We start from the raw sequence: 20,445 nt of genomic DNA on the forward strand, positions 1-20,445 counted from the left end.
GTGTGCCACCACCACCCGGCACAACTCATTTAACAATGTAATGCAAATTTCTAGTCCTTGAAAATTATTATTACTAACTATTTAGGATGATAAAGAAATGAAGGTTGGTAGTTAATCACCTACTACAATTGAACTTATAGTCACATTAGGTGAAACAAAGATATATTTTAGATAGACAGGTCATCTTCAAACACTTCAGAGATCTACAGAATATGGCAGTTTAAGATGTTTTAAAAACATAGGTCTTTTTTTATGACAATGAGACATGTCTGCTCTTGGCAGCATCAATCTACTTCAGAGAAGATAATGGGCATTAAGAAACTCCACATGGAGTTTACTTTCTCTGTAGCAAATGTAAGTCACTGGGCAAAAAGAAAATGCCTGTCTTGACTGCTGACAGTATGCTGTCCTTATGGGATAGGCAGGACACAAAAGAGAGTGACTGCCAAACATTGTCAAGAGAAGGAGAGTAAGTCCTTCAGAATATCCTGCTTCACAGAAAAGTCTGTCAGATACACCAGGCCTGTAGGCTGAAGATGGATGCCCCGACGCTAAAGAGAAACTTTGGGTGACTGTTCAGGCAACCAGCTGTTTCTGTTATTTCTCACATTTTTTGGAAGTCACTTACTGACACTTTCTGCTTATTCAGTTAATATTATTTCCTTCTTGGGTCTCTGGGGGAGTTGTAGCCTAGATAGTTATAGTTTTCCTTGTTTACCAAAAGCAGAAAGCAAGTTATGATAGAAAGCAAATTAGATACAAGACTTTGGGTTCACCAAGACAGGAGAGATATGGAGTATTTTCTCTGAATTTGTCAAATGTAAATGAACTAGACATTGTTGGTGTACTTACTGCCTATATATATTATATATAGTTATTATACTTATTGCATATAGTTTTTCTTATATTAGTTAGAGCCTTCTTTTTTAATAAATGCTTTTTAAAGATTTATTTTATTAATTATATATACAGTGCTCTGTCTGTATGTATGCTGTAGGCCAGAAGAGGGCATCAGATCTCATTACAGATGGTTGTAAGCCACCATGTGATTGATAGGAATTGAACTTAGGACCTCTGCAAGAGTAGCCAGTGCTCTTAACCACTAAGCCATCTCTCCAGCCTATAGCCTTCGTTTTGCTTTAGACAAAAAAGAGGAAATATAGTGTTTTAATAAATAAAGCTTGCCTGAAGATCAGAGGGCAAAGCAGCCATATTAGTCATCAAACAGATCAGGGAGTAATGGCACACATTTAATCCCAGGATTCCAGAGACAGAGGCAGACTCTGTTAGTTCAAGGCCACCCTGGGCTTCACAAGATTAAGTCTGTCTAAAAGAGAAACAGAGCTTACACAAATCCCAGCACTAGGGAGGTGGAGACAGGAGCGATATAGCTGGGTGGAGAGAGGAAAATAAAGGGGAAGAGACAGGAACTCAGTAGTGTGTGGAGTTTGAGGATTCATGGAGACAGGATCTTGCCCCTTCGGTTAAAGATTTGGGAGAGGTAAAAGATCTCTCTAGTGATTGGCTGCTTTTCTTTTCTGATCTTCAGCTTGAACCCCAATATCTGTTTCTGCGTTTTTATTATTCATGCTACATGGTCACTCAGAGATCAGCAGGTATAAGAGAGGAGGGAGAGGCTAAGATTAAGCCAGGGTGGGGGCTAGAGGGACTGGTCAAGCTGGCTGGGCCCAGGAACCCTAATCAGAGCATAACCTCTCATCACCTGCCATCCCTACCAACAGCAGAAATGTTTGTCACCATCTTCAAGAAGGGCGACACCCTTTCATCAAACACCTGCCATGATTACCAAGTCCCTCACCTGCCATCCTAGTGCTGCTCTTTCTGCACAGACCCACAAGCCCAACTGTCTACGTGAGCAGGGTTAGGTCTGGGAGGCAGGAAGGTAGCCCTAATGAGGAGTGGGCTAGCAGGGGATGGGGGTTTCACATGGGTCTGTCAGAGGGATAAAGTGGACCATTCTCTCTACCAATTATGTGACCGTCCTCTCTGGCTGGGCCCAGTGCCAACCATGTGATGCCTACCCACAGTGGGGAAGCAAGCAGTCAATATGGCTGGCAAGACCCGGCCACCCCTGAGCCTGGATTAGAGTGAGGATTAGGCCTGTGATCAGGCTTTCCAGAGACAGCTGGAGAGACCACAGGGGTGGGGAGGAAGCTATGGGAGCTCCAGAGAAGCTGGAGATGGGACGGTTTCCAAAGCAGTGGTCATTGGGGTACAGTAGCCAGTGCCCCTGTAGTCTACTTACCTGTGGGGGGAGCTTGTCACCCTCCAACAGCTTCACCTTGGTCTCCAGTGGCCTGATGTAGGTGGAGGAGGGATCTGAAGGACAGAGAGGAAGAAGAGGGCGAGTTAGCCACCAGTGGACCACCCCATGGGCAGACCCCAGCCTACCCTGGCACTCCCTCCAGGTAGTCCCTCAAATCTGCTTTCCAGGAAGATGATGTTGTGTTCCCCCGCCTACATGTCCCGGGGGTGATTCCTTCTGTTCGTTTCAGGCTCAAAAGTAGTTGGCATAAGTTAGACAAGGAGGACTTGCTCATTGTGAGGACCTGCTCAATCATCAGTCATGGAGCCCACTTCAAACACATCCCAAGAAACGAAGTCTACCCACACTGCCCCTGCTTTTTCATCCCAGAAAAACAGGCAAAAATCTCACTACACACGGCCCTCATTCTGCTGTGCCTGTCTCTGACTACCCCACAGCCCCAGGTCTGCTCCCCCAGCAGAGCAGAGTAGCAAACCCATCATCATGCAGCCTAGGCACCTGGCTTGGTGGAGTCAGGGAACAGAATTAGGAAACCTGAGTCAAGCAGAAAATGGGGGGCTCGGGCTGGAGAGATGGCTCAGCGGTTAAGAGCATTGCCTGCTCTTCCAAAGGTCCTGAGTTCAATTCCCACAACCACACCACATGGTGGCTCACAACCATCTGTAATGAGGTCTAGTGCCCTCTTCTGGCCTGCAGGCATACACACAGACAGAACATTGTATACATAATAAATAAATAAATATTACAACAAAAAAAGAAAATCTGATTTCATTTAAAAAAAAGAGAAGAAAAGAAAAGAAAAGAAAAGAAAAGAAAAAAGAAAAGAAAAGAAAATGGGGGCTGCAGGGCCGGTCCCAAGCACCCTGTGGGGCTGACAGGATGCGACACCTCGCAGCCACATAGCCACCCACAAGACAGACTTTGTACCTCTTGGTAGAGACCACAAGGCTAACTGGCCAGCTGGGACTCTGTCCATCTGCTTAGTGAGTCACCACCTGTATCCCTACTCCCCTAGGTACTTCATACTCTAACCCTTAACCTCAGAAGGCACAGGGTAGCAGGCTCTCTAACCAAAGCCAGCTACTGAATCCACCTCAGGGGACTTGGGGCCGGGGTATAAGCTCCATGGGCTTCTATAATTCCTAGGTGGACAGAAAGGGCTTAGGAGCTGCTGTAGACAGGACAGGCATACCACATCAACCATGGGAACAACAAGACATCTGTCCACTCTAGCACAAGGCTAGCATGACCCCAGGGGAGCCCACCCCTGATGTTCTCAGGTCTCACACCGGTATCTTGCCCCTCTCCTTCACCCTCAGGCTCTAATAAGAAACAGATGTGGAGGCCACCGCTGCCACTCAGGAACATAAGTCCCAGGAGTGCCTAGGCCCACACAGGTGGACCCTGGCCTGCCTGCTATGGACACCTTTTCTTCCCCAGAGGGGCCTGAAGAACCCTCAGGAGTCCCCACCCACTCAGCCTGGGTCCACAGGGCCCAGCAGAGCATCTGGTACAGTCCAGGCTAGGAAGAGATATGGGAACAGGGATTCAGGGAGAAAGGCCCAGCCCACTTGGAGCTGGAGAACACAAACACTCCTCCTCATCCCCAGTAGTCATAGTCACCTCTTAGGAATGTGGAGCCTTTTATAGAGGAGGGGAGGAGGGCAGCTCCCTGGTAAGGCCTGGCCAACCCACCCTCAGGAATGGCAACAGTACCGGGCACAGGGTGGCTCCACTGGGGTGATGCTGCCTTGGGGCCCACGGCATTACACTGCTCCATACAAAAACTAGAGCTCCGAGTTTCCAGGTCCCTCACACACAGGAGATGTAACTTAAACAAACTAGCCTTTGGGACCACCCTGGGCAGAGCTTTGGAGACGAGCAGCTTACTCAAATAGAGGCACGAGAATTCCTACCTACCTCTCTCCTGGATTCCCCGCTACATAAAATTCCCTGGCGGAGCTGCAAACACACACATATATGCCACACAAACTCTCTTCTCTCTCTCTCTCTCTCTCTCTCTCTCTCTCTCTCTCTCTCTCTCTCACACACACACACACACACACACACACACACACACACACACACACACACACACGGGGTTCCTAGGCATGGTTCCGAATTCAGACGAAGATCCAGCAAACAGTACCAAGTGGTGGTGGTAACTGGCACCCCGTCCTTTAAAGCCACAGAACCATTCAGAAAGTGAGCATGTCACCCATCCATCTCCCTCCGTGGATTCTGGTGGGTGGGCAAGAAGTCTCCAGCATTTAGCATCTACCCTTTCAGTCAGTGGTGTGGCTCACATGAGGAACATGTGATTTTTTTTTTACTTATGCTATTTCTAGTCAATTTCCAAGTAATTCTAGAGCAAGAAGAGATCTTCTTTTTAAATTAGAAAAGTGGGTTAAATTATAGTGCCTTCCCACCCCCCCACACACACCAGTCACTCAACTTTGAGTTCTCCGTGTGTGACCCTGTCCTCATCCTGTTCCCCAAACTAGACTCCCACCATGGGTCAGGGCAGAAAGGAAGGAAGAGAGAAAAGGGGTCCTTCCAGGCTGGGGCTGGAGAGCTGGACACTAGGTCCCTGAGAAGAGGCTCCCCTTTCTCATTGGCCCTAAAAGTCATTCATGAGCTCATCAGGTGCCTCCCAGGCTCCAGGAGATGAGCAGGTAATTAAATTAATCCCAAGGCCTGCAGTAATGAGGGCTAGGCCACAAGGGAGAGAAACACCACTTCCCAGCTAAGCCGCTTGTAGGCAAAACGAAGGAAGTGATCACGGGAGAGGCTTGTGATGAGCTGGCTGAGGTGTGCTCTGGGACCCACCTAATCCTCTTGGCACCCATCTGTCCACTCCTGGGAGGGTCCTGGTCCAGCTCACTTCCTGGGTGCAGACTCCAGCCCTGCTTCTCCCTCCTCGGGCATCCTCTGATCCCTAGTTAGCCTGTGGATAGACCTCTGCTCTGGCTCTGTCTGAAGAGCCCTGAGCTTGTCCTGCTGATGAACTTCAGGCCACAGGAGAGCTGGGTCACGTGACCCTTATGGTTTTCCCTTCCTGCCTTCTCCTCCTGGCTCTGGGGCCATGGACTCCGGCTGGCATCTGCAGCCGTGGTGACTCTCACAGGACCCAGCAGCCAGCATCCTAAGGAAGGAGGACCCACCGCAGGCACTGCCCTTGGGTTTCAGAAGGCATTTCCCATGTCTGCTTACCCAGCTGACTCTCCAAAGTGCTCAAGTCAAGGAATGGAGTCCAGAGGGCTATCTAAGTTATCTACCCCAGGAGCCTGGGGAAGGAAGTGGAGTCGCAAAAGATGGAAGAAGCCAGTTAAAGGGCAGCCATGTCAGCTAGCCCATGCACCAAGGGCTCTGAGGGGCAGGGAGGGAGCACCAAGTGCTGTCCACTCAGAGTGTGGATGGGGAGCAGGGCGGAGGTGGTGGCAGAAAGCTTCAGGAGGGTCAGGTGAAGTGGGGAGGATGCTCAGAAGCTGTGAGGGCCTGAAGAGAGGGGCAGGAAGCCAGCAGGGTCCCCTGCAGCTGAAGGGAAAGTGGGAAGGAGGTGGAGGTTCAGCGGCTGCCTCCTCCCTGGGTTCCCCACCGGTGCTGCCTTTCTTCCAATCCTTCCTCCTGAGCAAGGTCCCCCAACTATATCACCACTTCCCTGACAACCAAACCTCACGGCAAATCATTTGCAGGTAACCTGGGCACACGATGCTGCTGGCCCTTAGCCCCCTCCATGGGGACTTGTGTCCAGCAGCTATAGGGGACTGCAGAAGTCGGTTCACGGTGCCACTAAGCCACCCGTTCAGTTGACTTAACTGTCTCCTTCCACTATTATTAGGAGGGGTCAGCAGTTCAGCGGCAGCCTGGGGCTGGTGGTTGTATAGGTAGGAAGGATGACTTTAAGGAAGGACCTATGTCAAGCCTGGCAGTGGTGGCACATGCCTTTAATCCCAGCACTCGGGAGGCAGAAGCAGAAGAATCTCTGTGAGCTCGAGGCCATCCTGGTCTACAGAGTGAGTTCCAGGACAGCCAGGGCTATACAGACAAACCCTGTCTGGAAAATTAAAAAACAAAAGCAAACAAAAAGATCTATATCATTCACAGGTTCCGTCCGTCCCTCTCTGGCCTGGCAGGATGAAGGCTGCTCCAAAGCAGTTCACTCATCCTTCCTTCCTTCCTTCCTTCCTTCCTTCCTTCCTTCCTTCCTTCCTTCCTTCCTTCCGTCCTTCCTCCCAGCTGGACTTGCCTGTGTAGGGGAAGACACAGCTTCCATACATATCTGGCATATAACAAGTGTATAAATGGAGAGCCTGCAGCAGCCTGACATATCTGGTACTGGGACAAAGCCCAACACACAGCCATAGTGGGTAACCAGGCCAGATTTGGGGGCTGAACATCCCTACCCCATTACCATAGAGCAAGCCTCTGCCCGTGTTATCTACTTCCTCTCCTGAATGCACTCCTCCCAGCATGTGCAAGTCCACTCTTCTCACAGGTTCCCCTAGATCTTACACTGCATAGGGAGATGCCGTCCCCTTCACAGAGTACAGCAACAAAGCAGGGATAGCCAGAGTCACGAAGGCAGGACAGGGCCAGTGAGGACAGGCCCAGACTCTCCTCGCAGGGCTCTTGGAACCCCAGCTCCAGCAATTCCAAGCACCAGGGTCACCATCAAATATGACCTTTCAAGCAAGCACCAACAAAGACCACATCTACTTATGGAGTGCCAGCTACGCATCTCCCAGACACCAGTCTCCACTTCTCATTGGTATACACCCCCAACCTACAGACAAAGGAACTGAGGCCCCGGGAGCAGCATGCTAGATCTTCCTGCAGACACCAGGGCACAGCTGCGGCCTCCTCTTCCCTGGGCAGCCTTCCTCATCCTGGGCTCCATATGGCAGCAAAGGCCACCCTGACCACACTTCCTGCAGTGCCCGCCCTGTTCAACAACAGATGGTCCTGAGCTGGCATTCCGGGTAGCTGATGCCCACATGCCAGGCCAGAGAAGTTGGCGAAGCTACACGATCCTGAGTGCCCTGCTCTTTCGCTGCCAGAGCCCTTGTACATCTCCCTGGCAAGCCCCAGGGTGCTCTGCTTATACAAGACCACTGAGAAGAACTACCAAGTCTCACAACAACTCAGGCTACCAGAGAGGGCATGAGCTCCCCGATCCCTATCACTAGGGGAGAGCAACCAAATGCCGAACAGTCTCTGCAGGGTAGAAGTCTCTGGAACACAAAAGATTCCTAGCAAATCTGTGGCGAAGATACAGCCATTAAGATGACACAGGAAGGCACCTCCCTTCCTTAATGCTAGATGGGTTCTTTTTGGCCCCTCTGTTCTGCAGCGACATGCCAGGAAGGTGGCAGAACAGACTGAGTGTTGAAGAGTGCAGAGCCAGATACCCACAGGACCAGAAAAACACAGCATCCCTGAGAGGAGGCAAAGCGGAGTGTAGCAGAGTGAAACCAGAGACTCCTTCCTGAAGAAGGTGAGCCCTGAGCTGAGCAGGACCATGACAGCTAGACAAAGGTGGAGCGTACAGGAGGCTGGTGTGTGTACACCACAGCTCGAGCAAATGCAGGGAGGTGGAGCCTGATGGGCCCAGGAGCACCTGATGGGTCCGGGAGCACCTGCGCCAGTGCCCATGGGCATTGAAGCGTATCAGTCCCCATTGCTTTCTGGGTGCCATTGCAGTCCTGAGAGGCTCAGGCATCATTTATGGGTAAAGCAAGTCTGGGAGAGGTATATCAGGAAGCACCCACCAGGCAGGTCAGGAGGCCTGGGTACCCTCACCTAACTGTCCTCAGTCTGCCACTGAGAGTGCGGGACGGTACAGACCACCGTGGCTGCTACAAAGTTCTGGTGCCCAGAAGGGCACTGAGAAGAGAATCATTTTTCCCTACTCACATCCACAAGTTTCAGGGTGCCCACTGTGTCCCAAGCTTGAGGTTCTTCTGGACCACGCACTGGGGCGTGACAGGGGGTTCCCGGAGTCACTCCCCTTTCCTGGCCTCTCCTCCCTGCTGTCTCACAGCGAAATTATCTTCACAATACAAGGAGACTTTCAACTCTTATGGAACCCCGGGCTCTAGGGGCCCTATTCTAGAATAGCCTTAGTTCCTCTCTCTACCTGCTCAGAACACCAGGTGACCATGCTCTGAGGGGTGCAAGCTTTTAGTGGGTCCAGCCTGTCCTCCACACAGCTCCACGACTTTCTCCTGTGGCGCAGTCAACACAGAGAACTTCAGAGGACCCCAGAGTCGCACTGCCCAGTCTTACTGCCCAACTGGACATGTTCTGGTTTTCGCTGCCTCAGTGAAGCCCTGTCCATCAGGATCTGCCTGGAGCTCCCTCTTTATCTTGTTGCAGGGCATTTGATCCCCACTACTGTTGTTGTCTCAAGGGGTAAGGTTCCAGCTGCCCCTCGCCTCCCCCATGCTGTTCAGCCAGCAAACATTTCTTCTCTGAGCCTTTTTACTGTTTCAGAGAGAAAAGTTTTTCTTAACTAAGAAAACAACAAAAAGTCAAAGACTGCCCAACAAACTGTATGAAAATTAAAAACAAACTTCATTACACTTGAACACATTGGCACAGGAGACCACTTCCTAAATATAACCCCAGTAGCAGAGACACTGAGAGAAATAATAAATGGGGCCTCCTGAAATAGAGAATCTTCTACAAAGCAAAGGACACGGTCAACAAGACAAAACAGCAGCCTACAGAATAGGAAAAGATCTTCACCAAAACATTGGACAGAGGGCTGAACTCCAAATATACAAAGAACTCAAGAAATTGGTCATCAAAAGAACAAATAATAAAAAAAAAAAAATGGGGTATAGACCTAAACAGAGAATTCTCAACAGATGAATCTAAAATGGCTGAAAAATACTTAAGGAAATGCTCAACATCCTTACCCATCAGAGAAATTCAAATCAAAACAACTCTGAGATTCCATCTTATACCTAAAATGGACAAGATCAAAAACACCGATGACAGCTTAGGCTGGAGAGGTTGTGGGGTAAAGGGAACACTCCTGCAATGCTGGTGGGAGTAAAAACTGGCACAGCCACTTTGGATATCAGTATGGCGATTTCTCAGAAAACTAGGAAACAACCTTCCTCAAGACTCAGCAATACCACTTTTGGGTATATACCCAAAGGATGCTCAATCATACCACAAGGACATGTGCTCAACTATGTTCACAGCAGCATTATTTGTCATAGCCAGAACCTGGAAACAATCTAAATGCGCCTCAACTGAAGAATGGATAAGGAAAATGTGGTACATTTACACAATGGAGTACTAAACAGTGGAAAAAATAATGACATCTTGAAATCTGTAGGCAAATGGATGGATCTAGAAAACATCATATTAAGTAAAGTAACTCAGACCCAGAAAGACTACTCACTCATAAGTGGCTTTTAGACATAAAGCAAAGAAAAACCAGTTTACAACTCACAATCCCAGAGAACCTAGACAACAATGAGGACCCTAAGAAAGACATACATTGAGCTAATCTACATGGGAAGTAGAAAAAGACATGATCTCCTGAGTAAATTGGAAGCACTGGGATCATGAGGGGGGGAGGGGGGGGAGAAAAGGAGGGGAGTGGAGAAAACTATATAGCTCAATAAAAACAATTTAAAAATAAAAGAAGAAAAAGAAACATACTTCACCAAGGTCAGAGCCAAGTGGCCTCAGGGTAATGCTAGGTATAACCTCACTTGAGGATGACCAATATACAGATTCCCTCAACCCCACAGAAACAGAACAGAGGGTCACCAAAGAGAGAGGCCAAGAAGGTGAGAAGACACCCAGCTACCCATCCGGAGACAGCCCATGCTAGAGAGAGGTGGCCTGTCAGTCACAGAGGTGGGAAGGACGATGAGCCACAGGGGGCGGCAGAAGGGCTACTGACTGCCCAGCAGGACAGAGGACCTGGCAGGCTTTCTGTGGCTGAAAGGCTCAGCCCTTCCAGAAACTGAGGCACAGGTGGACAAAGTCGCAGGTAAAGAACACCTACCATCATGGCCTCCGCAGGGGGCCAAACAAACAACGGTCAAACGATGATAAAAATAAATGCATTTGGGTCACACATCTAACAAGGGCACATTTCAGAAACAAGATGGTGGGGAGCAGGTCCCTGAAGGACATCATTTACGTCAGGCTCTGAAACCCTGTGAGCACAGACACATAACATACTGTTTACAGACAAGCTGCCAGACAGGAAGAATGAAAAGCCATACACAAGAAGGAAGAGTGCCAGACGGTGGTGCTTTGGGGGAAGAGAAGGTGGAAGAAGAGGCAGAGGATGGGGCAGAACATACAGGCCGTCCTCTGCTCTGCCTACGGAGCCTGTTTCTTAAGAAGAAAAGGTCTGAGGCTAGCACGCCTTGTGCTGACAACGCAACGGGCTGGGGGTGCCATGGGGTCAATGCCCATCTTGTTCTCCAAGCTTACTGTTTCATACATGTGTTGACAGGGAAGCACATTCCTAGCCTGCCTCCAGGCAGCCCTGAAGAAGTCCCTAACAAAGGCCTCTTATAGGTGCCTCTGGTCCTGTAGGGAGCCTGCAGGAGCAGGGAAGCAGGTCTGCAGGTAAGAATGGGCCTGGGGGGCAGGAAGTCTTCCTGACAGTAGGAAACCACCTGCCACCAGCCGCTCTCAGTTCCACCTGCTTTGAGAACTTGAGCAAGCCCCTTGCTATTCCCAATCCTCTACCCCCTGCAAGAAATGAGGGCAGAAGGCCAAGACAATCCAGAGGGCAAGATAGGGCTGTGACTCGGTCTCCCGGGAGACAGCATCCCTATAATTAATTAAGCAAGACAGTGAAGATCTGCCCAGGGAGGACAGAGGCAAGCGCTGTAAGTAGCGTCTAAACAACAGGAGGGTGGTGGAAAAGATTAGGGACAAGCCCAGCCTGACAGAGCTGCCCTGGCCAAGGTTCCTGTTGGGGAGGCATTCTCCAGCTACTGGGGTGGGGAACAGTATGGAGTCGTGACAGAAGGGGGAGTGCAGGGGCTGAGAAGGCTCAGTTGGTAAAGTGCCTGATGGGCAAGCAGGAGGACCTGAACTTGGATCCCAGAACCCACGAGAAAAGTCATTCACAGTAGTGTGTGCCTCGTAACCTGGCACGGGTGCAAAGGCCCACAGGAAAACTCCCCGGACAGCCAGGAAAGCTGAATTCATAAGCCTCAAGTTCAGCAGAGACCCTGCCTCAAAAACTAAACAAACTAAAGAGAGTGATCAAGAGAGACACACACATGTGCACACACAAGCACATATGACTACAGATACAACACAGGTACACCGAAAAGGAAGAGGCATAGCAGTGTGGGGCACCCTTGTGCTTCAGTTCCCCCGGTGACAACAGGAGGGTCTTGTTCTGAAAAAGGTCCTCAGGTTGCGTGTCAAACAGATATCAGCAGAACGGCATTACCCCCAAAGGGGCTCACAGCCCAGTTCTGTGGCAAAGGGACTCTAGCTCAAATTAAGGTGGCAATGGGAGATGAGCCTGTCAGAGTCAAGGAATCCGACACTCTGCCATGAGTGTCACAGAACCAAAACTTCCGAAAGCCAAGAAAGGTGGGAAAAGGGGCTCCCTCAAATCATCCAGGTGACCTGCTCAGCATTTCTGATCTCAAGAAAGTCAATGAACTTACTAATCTTTGGGCCTCCAAATTTGTAGTTAGTGGAGGAAGCCATGGGAAACCAACACAGAAACTCAGAGTCAAGGCTGTGTGTCTTTAAGTTACTCTCACACACCTTCTGAATCCCCCCACAATCCGCTCCATTTCACTTACAACTGAGATAAACCGTCCACCCTGAAAGATGCTGTGAAGACTGAGAGGTCTGAATTCCCTAGCACAATGCTCTGCTGTGGGAAGGCTGTACAGGGCTAACCTGAACTCAGCTGAGCATTTGCCTCCCTCCACCAGGGCACTGTGAGGGCCTGCTGAACAGTGCCACAGATGCAGGGAAGGGAGGAGCTAAGTCCCAGAAAAAGGGTGGCACCCGCCAGTCTGAAGGTGAGTCTGTATGCCTATGTGTGCCAGGTGGGGACATGTCTGCAGGGCTCTCAGCAGTGGGGACCTGCAGCCTCCCCAAGACATGGGGGAACACCTGTATAAGGCCCTTTTCGGGGAAGAGTGCTAGCCACAGCAGGTGCTGGCACAGCATAGAGCTGCCAACCAGCTCAGTCAGTGGCCCTTTGGCCAGAGGCCTCCTTCATCCAGAAATGTAGCTAGAACCTTTGGATCCAAAGTTCTCCCCACAACAAGGAGGGAGAGTCATAAGTTCCCAGGCCTCAAAGGTCACCTTCTGGCTTTGGGCATGGCCTGGAAACCCTCAGCTTCCTGAGTGGCTTCTGATACTCTCTAGTCACAGAAAAGCTTGTCCTACTTTACGGGTAAATGACCTTGTACCAGTGCCTAGTCATTTCTGAATCCCTCAGGGTCATCATCTGTAAGCAAGAAGGCGGTGTCCCCACTTGCAGCTGCTGGAGGGGTGCTGGGCAGACCTGAAAGAGGAGGCAAGAGCCCTGTGGGAAGGGAGGGGTCATAATCTTCTCCCAGCTCCTCCAAGTCTCCACCAGCACAAGCTATGGGTTTGAATCCCCACGTGGCACTGACCTCAGCATGGTCTCCACAGAGAGAGGGCCCTTTGCAGAGGAGATGAGCAATGTAAATCTGGACGTTGGAAGGGTGACTTTCACTGCTGCCCAGGCCTATGGGTATGGGCAAGAAGGGGCAAGCCGGGCTGGGTCCCTGCCAACAGGGCAAGGTCGTAGTATAAGGGGTCAGGGTTTACCCAGGCAGGAGCAGTTTCCCTGGACGGTGTCCTTCAGCCCATCCTTTTAGAGGCTGGCCAGGCTTGTGGGACAGTGGGACCACAGTTCTGGCCTCTTCGACCACAGTTTGGCACTGTGGTTAAGTGTGGCTGGCTGCCAGAGGGTCGGGGCAGGTACTTCAGAGCTGCAGATGGCACCCCTATCATCGCCTCCTGTAGGACAGTTACCAACCCGCCTCCTGGGATCTGCTCACTGCTTCCCCAGCAGCTCGGGCCCCAGATGCCAAACCTTCACTCCCAGAGGCACTTGCCCCTCAACCACCGCTTCTGTGACCAGAGAGGACTGCTCGTCTCAGCACACTAGCTGCAGCAGAGCCGCCCACCCAGAGCCACAGCCACAGCTTCCGAGGAGCCCTTCCACTATCCCCTGCCTGCCCCGAGGCTGACAGCCGTCTGCTGCTGCTGCTGGACTGGGCCAACATGGACCACTTCTGACCCGGGAGCGACCATGCCTCATGCCAGGCTCCCCAAGCTGTGTCCATGACCATATCCTGGCATCTGTGGCAGTGGGGACAGCCGGCCACCCTCATTTTTCTGTGCTGCAAGCTTCTCTCACCCCATGAGGCCCACACAGGAACAGAGCGGGAGTGAGGAGTAAGTACCCGGCTACTCAGTGAGGACCCCACCCCCAGACTCAAAGCTCCTGGTCTCAGAGGGTTCCAGCCTTTCCCAAGCTCTCAGCAAGGTGAGGGGTGCACCTGAGGTCCACTCTAAGGGAGCACCCAAGTGCCTGCAGTCACAGTCCCTGTGCTGAGGACCTGTGCTCAAGGCCTGGCCCCGCCACCACCTTACTATGTGCTGCTGGACCCTTCTCTGCGCCCCGGGACAGCCCTCCTTCAGCAAGGGAGCTGACAGCTTCTGAAAACCCTCCAGCACAGGTGGCCATCTGTGGGTGGTACAGGTGGGTATGGCTCAGCCTGGCAGTATGCCACAGCACCTGCCAACAACGCTATGCTTCTTTAAAGGAGATATGAACCAGAACAGACCCAAAGGTTAGACAAGAGCCAGTGCAGGGTGAGGTCAATATTTGGTTACTATGGAGAGTAAATAGGCCTTGGTCCTCCAGGAGGACCTAGCAGGAGGGGCAGGGTTTGAGGGATCCACCCTCTGTGTCACCACTCAAGTGACAAGTAACAACCACCTCCTAGTCCCAGCAGGGAGAATGGCACAAGGCCCTGAGAGAGAACCCTCAGAGCCTGGGAGCACAGAACAGAGGGTCTTATTGGCAGCTGGGCCCTGCCAAAGGTAGTCACCAACTGGTCCAAGGTCATGGGGGAAGGGAACAGTATGGCCAGGACAAGAGCAAGCACCCCAGCACCCGGACCCCACAACAGCCTATGAGAACACACACCTAGGCCTTAAGTCCCTTTTTCTCCCTGGCACAAGGCCAGTCACTTGTCCCTACCCAAGGGACAATGATATTGATAATGAGGGACAGGAATTACAATCTCTCTGAGAGAAATAAAATTCTTATTTCATAAGAGTCTACACTGAGGAAGAAAAGAAGGAGGGAGGGAGAAACAAAAGGAGGGGAGAAGGGAGAGAGAGGGGGACTCCATTTACAGTGTGCACACAGTCACCCGCTCTAAAGGATCACGTGTTGAAGGCCTGGCTTCCCACTGGAAGTTCCAGTCACTACCAAAGTGACTGAACTGTGAGGTTCTGTCATAATCAATAGATGAATCCATTAACGGACTTGCTGAGACTCTCGGGAGGGTGGAGAATCTTCTGGACAGAGGGCATCTAGGTGGAAGCTCATCACTGGAGGCGTGTCCTGTCCTGAACCTCTCCCTCTGACTCTCCCTGTTCCCCAGTGCCATGCTATATGCAGCCTTCCCTACCACACAATCCTTCCACCATGATGCACCTCCTGCTTCAGACCTACATGGCCAAAGCCACCCTTGCTCCCTGAACCTGTCAGCTACTCTGCCACAGCAATGGCAGGCTTACTAATCTGGGAACAGGTCGCTGTCTCCTAAGAGAATGCCAACAATTAAGTGTGAGATTAGAAAATCATCGCCGCCGCCAGCAGCACCCGTCCGTCAGTAGACATCAAAGTGTGCATGAGTGTCTGGTGGAGGCTGAGATAATGCACAGAGGTCAGCCTGGGGCTCCAAAGCAGGGTGCTTGCTGGCATCCGCTCTGAAGGAAATAAAATAAAATCAGTGTCCCTCCACCCTCCCAAAAAGTGGCTGTGTCCAGCTCTCCACCATGTCTCTCTGGGGCTCAGTAGAGAAGTGGGGCTAAGCTAGGAGGTGTTGGCCCAGCCAGGTGTTCATGTCCATGCTGACTACATACCAGTCACTAGCAGCAGACACACCCTTGCACTAGAAGCAAACAACAACCCTGAGAACTCTTTACAAAAAGACCGGGCTGTGTAAGTTGTGCTTGCTTGCTTGCTTGCTTGCTTGCTTGCTTGCTTGCTTGCTTCCTTCCTTCCTTCCTTCCTTCCTTCCTTTTCTTCTTCTCCTTCCTCTCCTTCCTCCTCCTCTTCTTCCTTCTTCTATTTTTTTTTTTTTTTACTTTTCCCAAGTTTCTCTTGTGAACAACCACCCACTGAGAAATTCTCTGCCTGGCACCCCTCCACCTGCCGGGTTCTTCCTTCACTTAGCCAGCTGCTGCCTGGGCTCATACGCACCAAACTCTAGGCACAAGTGCCCAAGGCTTCTCAGCCTAAAGCAGGTACCAAAAGGGGACGTACCAAGATCTGCCCTCTTGCCTGGTGGTCAGGGGACTCATCTGAAGAGCCATACGTAGGGAAGGCAGTAACTTGTTTTGTCCAGGCATGTGTGTAGGCACACGTGTGTGCAAGTGTACACACACATGGGCACGTGGAGGCCACAGGTTCATGTTAGACATCTTCCCTGCTCACTCTCCAAACCTTACATACGGAAACAGAGTCTCTCATCTGAACCCAGAGTTTGCAGATTCGGCTAGTCTAGCCAGTCAGCCAGCTTGCCCCAGGGGATCTGGTCTCCAGGGAAACTGTCTCTCCCTCTGGAGCACTGGGCTACCACAGCCACATGGCATTTCTGTGGGGGTGCTGGGGATTTGAACTCTGGTCCTCACACTGACACAGCAAGCACTTTACCCACTGAGCCATTCTCTCTAGTCCCCAAGCCTGGGAAGTTTCTAGTTTCAGTTTCCCTGCCTGTAAGAGTCATAACTAGTCGCATGGCAAGACTGCCAGGAGGATGTCAGGTTTAAGGAGGATGAGACAGGAGGATTGCCTCAAGTTCCATGCCAACCTGATCAAACAGAACAGAACAAATAAGACAGTCAGATGAAAAATGGTGGCAGGACCACCTAGAACAAAGCCACAAGGCGGGAAGGAGGATCAGCCGCCACCTCACATGACTCCTCGGTGCCAGGAGACAGGCGTGGCTCTGCCTGCACATCTGGATGACAGGAATGCCACACCCTCCAACCCCCAGGGAGAAAAGAAATTGAGTTTCAAAGAAGCTTGGCAGGTGACTCCAAGCACCTTCTATGCGGTATTTCAATTCCATCAGTGAGAACCAAGAGGGGAATTGTACTCTCAGGAGGTACCCATGGAACTCGGTACACTCAAAATGGCCCGTGTCCTGAAGAAAGGTCTCAGGGACAGGGAACTGAGCTGAGAAAATTTCTGGATTCCAACCACAAACCGCCCCCCTCCCCCCGCCCCAGCAAATAGCCTCAAGGCAGCTCCGATGGGACACCAAGTGCACGGGATCCTGGGACAGACACCTAAGTCTGGAAACACAGGGTGACACAAGAAACCCCTGACCAAGGGGAGAAGCCAGGCCTTCTTCCAGGGACACCTACAGCTACTACAGTGCACTGGGAAGTCAGCTGTGCTACACAGGCCAACAGCTCCCCTGGGCCGGGGCCAATGCAGGCAGAGGGAACATGCCCGGCCCTAGTCCCTATCTCTACTTGACCAGAGGCTATCCTGTCAGAGACAGCTCTTCACATCAGCTGGCACACCAGGCATGTGCAGACCTCTATGCTAGACCAGGTGATTCTGGTCCACTGGCCCTGGCTGTGAGACTTCAACCTATACAGTGAGTGGAACCAACAACTTCCCATCTTGGTTGCAAGGACTTCCTCCCACATTGAGGCTGGAACAAAGCCTTACCAGAGTGGGGCTGACTATGGGCCAGAAGCCTAGGCCAGAACATGGGACAGCATTGCTACCCCTCCCCTGTGACCCTGGAGGAGGGGGAGCATTTACAAAAGTGGGTGGGTCTCCTCTTTTTTTTTTTTTTTTTTTTGAGTGTCTGAGACAGGGTTTCTCTGCATAGCCCTGTAGACCAGACTGGCCTCAAATTCAGATCTGCCTGCCTCTGCGTCTACTGAGATCAAAGGCATTAGTCACCACCGCCTGGCTCTACTCCCGTTTCCAATGGCCCTAAAGTCACAGGGAGCCAAGATCTCTACTCAATGTACCAAATGACAATGTGAACCTCAGTCCAGACCCCTGAATCAAGGGGCTAGAGACAAGTAGTCATCAGGAAATTCCTCTGGGACCCCCAGTAGATACCTGAGGCTAAAGAGTCTCAGGAAGAGCAGTATAAAGACCCCAAGTTGGATGGGCAGACACAATCTCCAGGGGGACCAGCTGCTACCTCATCCCTCCTGCCTACAAGACTGGTCCTGTTGTTATTAAGAGTAGGTGCTTCTTGTATGTTAGGGCAGCAGACAGGATTGTGCCACCACCCAGTCATCTGCAGTGGGCACAGGGTACTCGGCCCACACCTCATTCCCCTTCACAGTACACTGGCTGGGCAGCCCTTGCTCTGCTCAGGAAATCAGGGTGTAGGGCAGTAAGACAAGACACCATAAGCAGCTCCCCATGTGACATTCCTGAAGCTCCTCATAAACATTCCCGGCCTCCCAGTTTGTAGTTAAGGACACGGCCCCCAGAAGCCCAGGAGTCAGGCACAGCCCCAAATCCCTTGGGCTCAGCCGGCCACCCTGGTCAACAGCACATAAGCATAGGCCAACCTCAGGTCCTATCTTCTCAGCTACAGGGGGGGCTCTGGGGCTTACTCGGCCCCTCCTGAAGACTACAAAGTCTGACCCCATTATGTCTTTCTCAATTGGTCACTCTCACACCACACAGAAGCCAGCGGGCACTATATGCAACGGTTTGGTTCCTCTAGCTCCTCTTTGATATCGAGTGGCACATGACTGAACTCTGGAGCCGAGGAAGCTCACAGAGGAAGCGACTGGAGAAAGGGCACAAAACCACGACTCATAGCCCTGTGGGCAGCCCAGTCTCCCCTGCCCTATAATCCACAGGCTCCTAAGAGCCCACCCCCACTATATCAGACCCAGCCAGAGGCTCTAGGAGAATCTCGATTCCATCCCAATCTGTGCCCTTCTCCCCCATTAGAACAAGAGAGCAGCCAAGGCGGGACCAGTCCAAAGGCAGCTTAAGAGGAAGACAAGCCTCATGCCTCCCTGCCGTGGTCGGGCACTAGCCTGTATCTTCAGAAAGATGTGCAACACCAAGCCCCTACTGCCACCCACACCTCAGGATAGTCATAGGATCCCACAGGATGGGGCAGATCCTGGCCAGGTCTGCCTTGGGCCCTCCTCTCTCCCGGACCTAGAGTGTTTCTCTTTCCCCCACAGGGCAGTTGAGGAGTAGTGCTACACAGACAAGGAGTACACATGGGGCTGTGTCCCAGACCTGCCCAGTGACCAACTCCAGACGCTGAAGTCATTCAAAAAACAAGATTGCCCAAGGGCAACCTTCCCACGGTCATTGCTGTTGTGATGGGCAGAATTAAGTATGTCTGGATCTAAGAGCTGGAATAGTGCAAGCTTGGGCAAGTTACCCTGGCAACCAAATAACTCTGGCAGTACTCCATTTAGGCGGCTTAAAAATACGCAGACATGCCATGCTGGCAGGGACAGCAAAGAGGGATTTCAAATCACAGAGCCCAGAGACCCACACCCGTCCTACACAAGTGAGCCCAGGTACCCACATCCTTAGGAGCCTCTGGGCTTGGCCTTATAGTCACAGACACCAGGACAAAGGGCTGCCTCTGTGTTCCAGCAGCCAGGAGGCACTAAGGCCACACGAGGGGTGACACACCTTCTGAGAAACTGCTGTGCCAGGCTGGACAAGACATGCAGCCTAGCCACTTGCTTGGCCATCCTCTCCAGTTCACAGAACAATGTGGCTAGGCACAGCAAAGGCTTGCGAGATTGCCTCAGAACTCCCCAATTTTCTGAAGAAATCACCGTGGCCCAGGATGGGGAAGGTGCTTGGCTGGTCACATAGGCACGGCCAGAGTGCCCAGGCCGTACACCCAACACTGCAACCCTGCACTAGGCCAGGCAGCAGCCACTCAAACTGAAGAGCTACCTCCAGGTACCATGCACAGTCCACACAGGACCAGAGTGGTTCGAATCAGGACTGCCCCAGGGACAACCAATCAATATCCTTAACCTCCTGGAAGTCAGCCTGGTCTCACGAATGGAAGGTAAGTTTATGCAGAGCAAGCCCCTCCACTTGAGAAACATGTGTCCTGGAGTTCTACTACAAGCAGTCACAGCAGAGCCAGCTCAGGCTCTTTCCCCCTTGCACACCTTACACACACATGTGCATATAAATGTACATACTAGTACATATGTGTACATATCTGTATGTGTAGACATGTTCCCACAGACATCTCTATGCACATACATGCATCCATACATACATCCATGTGCATATACACACATATGTACACATACAAGGTATATGCACATGTGTACATGCACATTCAGGTATGCACGACCATGTATATACACATATGCACACACAGGTATGTAAACATTGCTTCATCAGGGTCTTAGCACTGAGGGAAAACAGTATCGAGTTGGGAAGCTGTCAAGGGGTCATTTATTTCAATTATTAAAACAGCAGCCACTTACTCTCTGAGCCTTCTATAATGCCACTTAATTACCTAGTACATAAAACTGCCCTCGAATCTTAGCAGAGTAATAAATCAGGTCAGAACCAAGTGGTCTAAGGAATTCTAGCTGGACACTCTGGGGATGGAGTCACCCCTTACCTTCTCGCCCTCAGCCCATGAACACACGCCAAGCCTCAACTGTGACAGGGACAATGTGCGGGCTCTGGAGGCAGAGAGTGCACTGGAGCACCAAGCATCCCTCCGCCCACTCCTCTGTCCACTCCTTTGGCCTGGGCCCCTGCCCCTGCCCTGCTGAGACCCATCCTTTGTGTGGTCAACAATAGCCCTGCCAGATGGCGTGGCGTGGTGGGCAACCCCTGCGAACCAATCGCTCATGCTGTCGGCCCC

General features: G+C 51.5%; 1 protein-coding gene across 1 annotated transcript in view; it reads right to left on the reverse strand.

Moving 5' to 3' along the window:
• Positions 1-20,445, reverse strand: part of Ccdc85c (coiled-coil domain containing 85C) — a gene marked incomplete at its 5' end in the record, with an annotated part of 72,428 nt that overhangs the window by 18,642 nt on the left and 33,341 nt on the right. The window contains one exon of the mRNA XM_026778688.1: positions 2,267-2,340. Coding sequence (XP_026634489.1) covers positions 2,267-2,340 — 74 coding nt within the window. The remainder of the gene's footprint in view (positions 1-2,266; positions 2,341-20,445) is intronic.

This window comes from Microtus ochrogaster, chromosome 1 (assembly GCF_000317375.1).
Source record: "Microtus ochrogaster isolate Prairie Vole_2 chromosome 1, MicOch1.0, whole genome shotgun sequence".
Classification (NCBI taxonomy): domain Eukaryota; kingdom Metazoa; phylum Chordata; class Mammalia; order Rodentia; family Cricetidae; genus Microtus; species Microtus ochrogaster.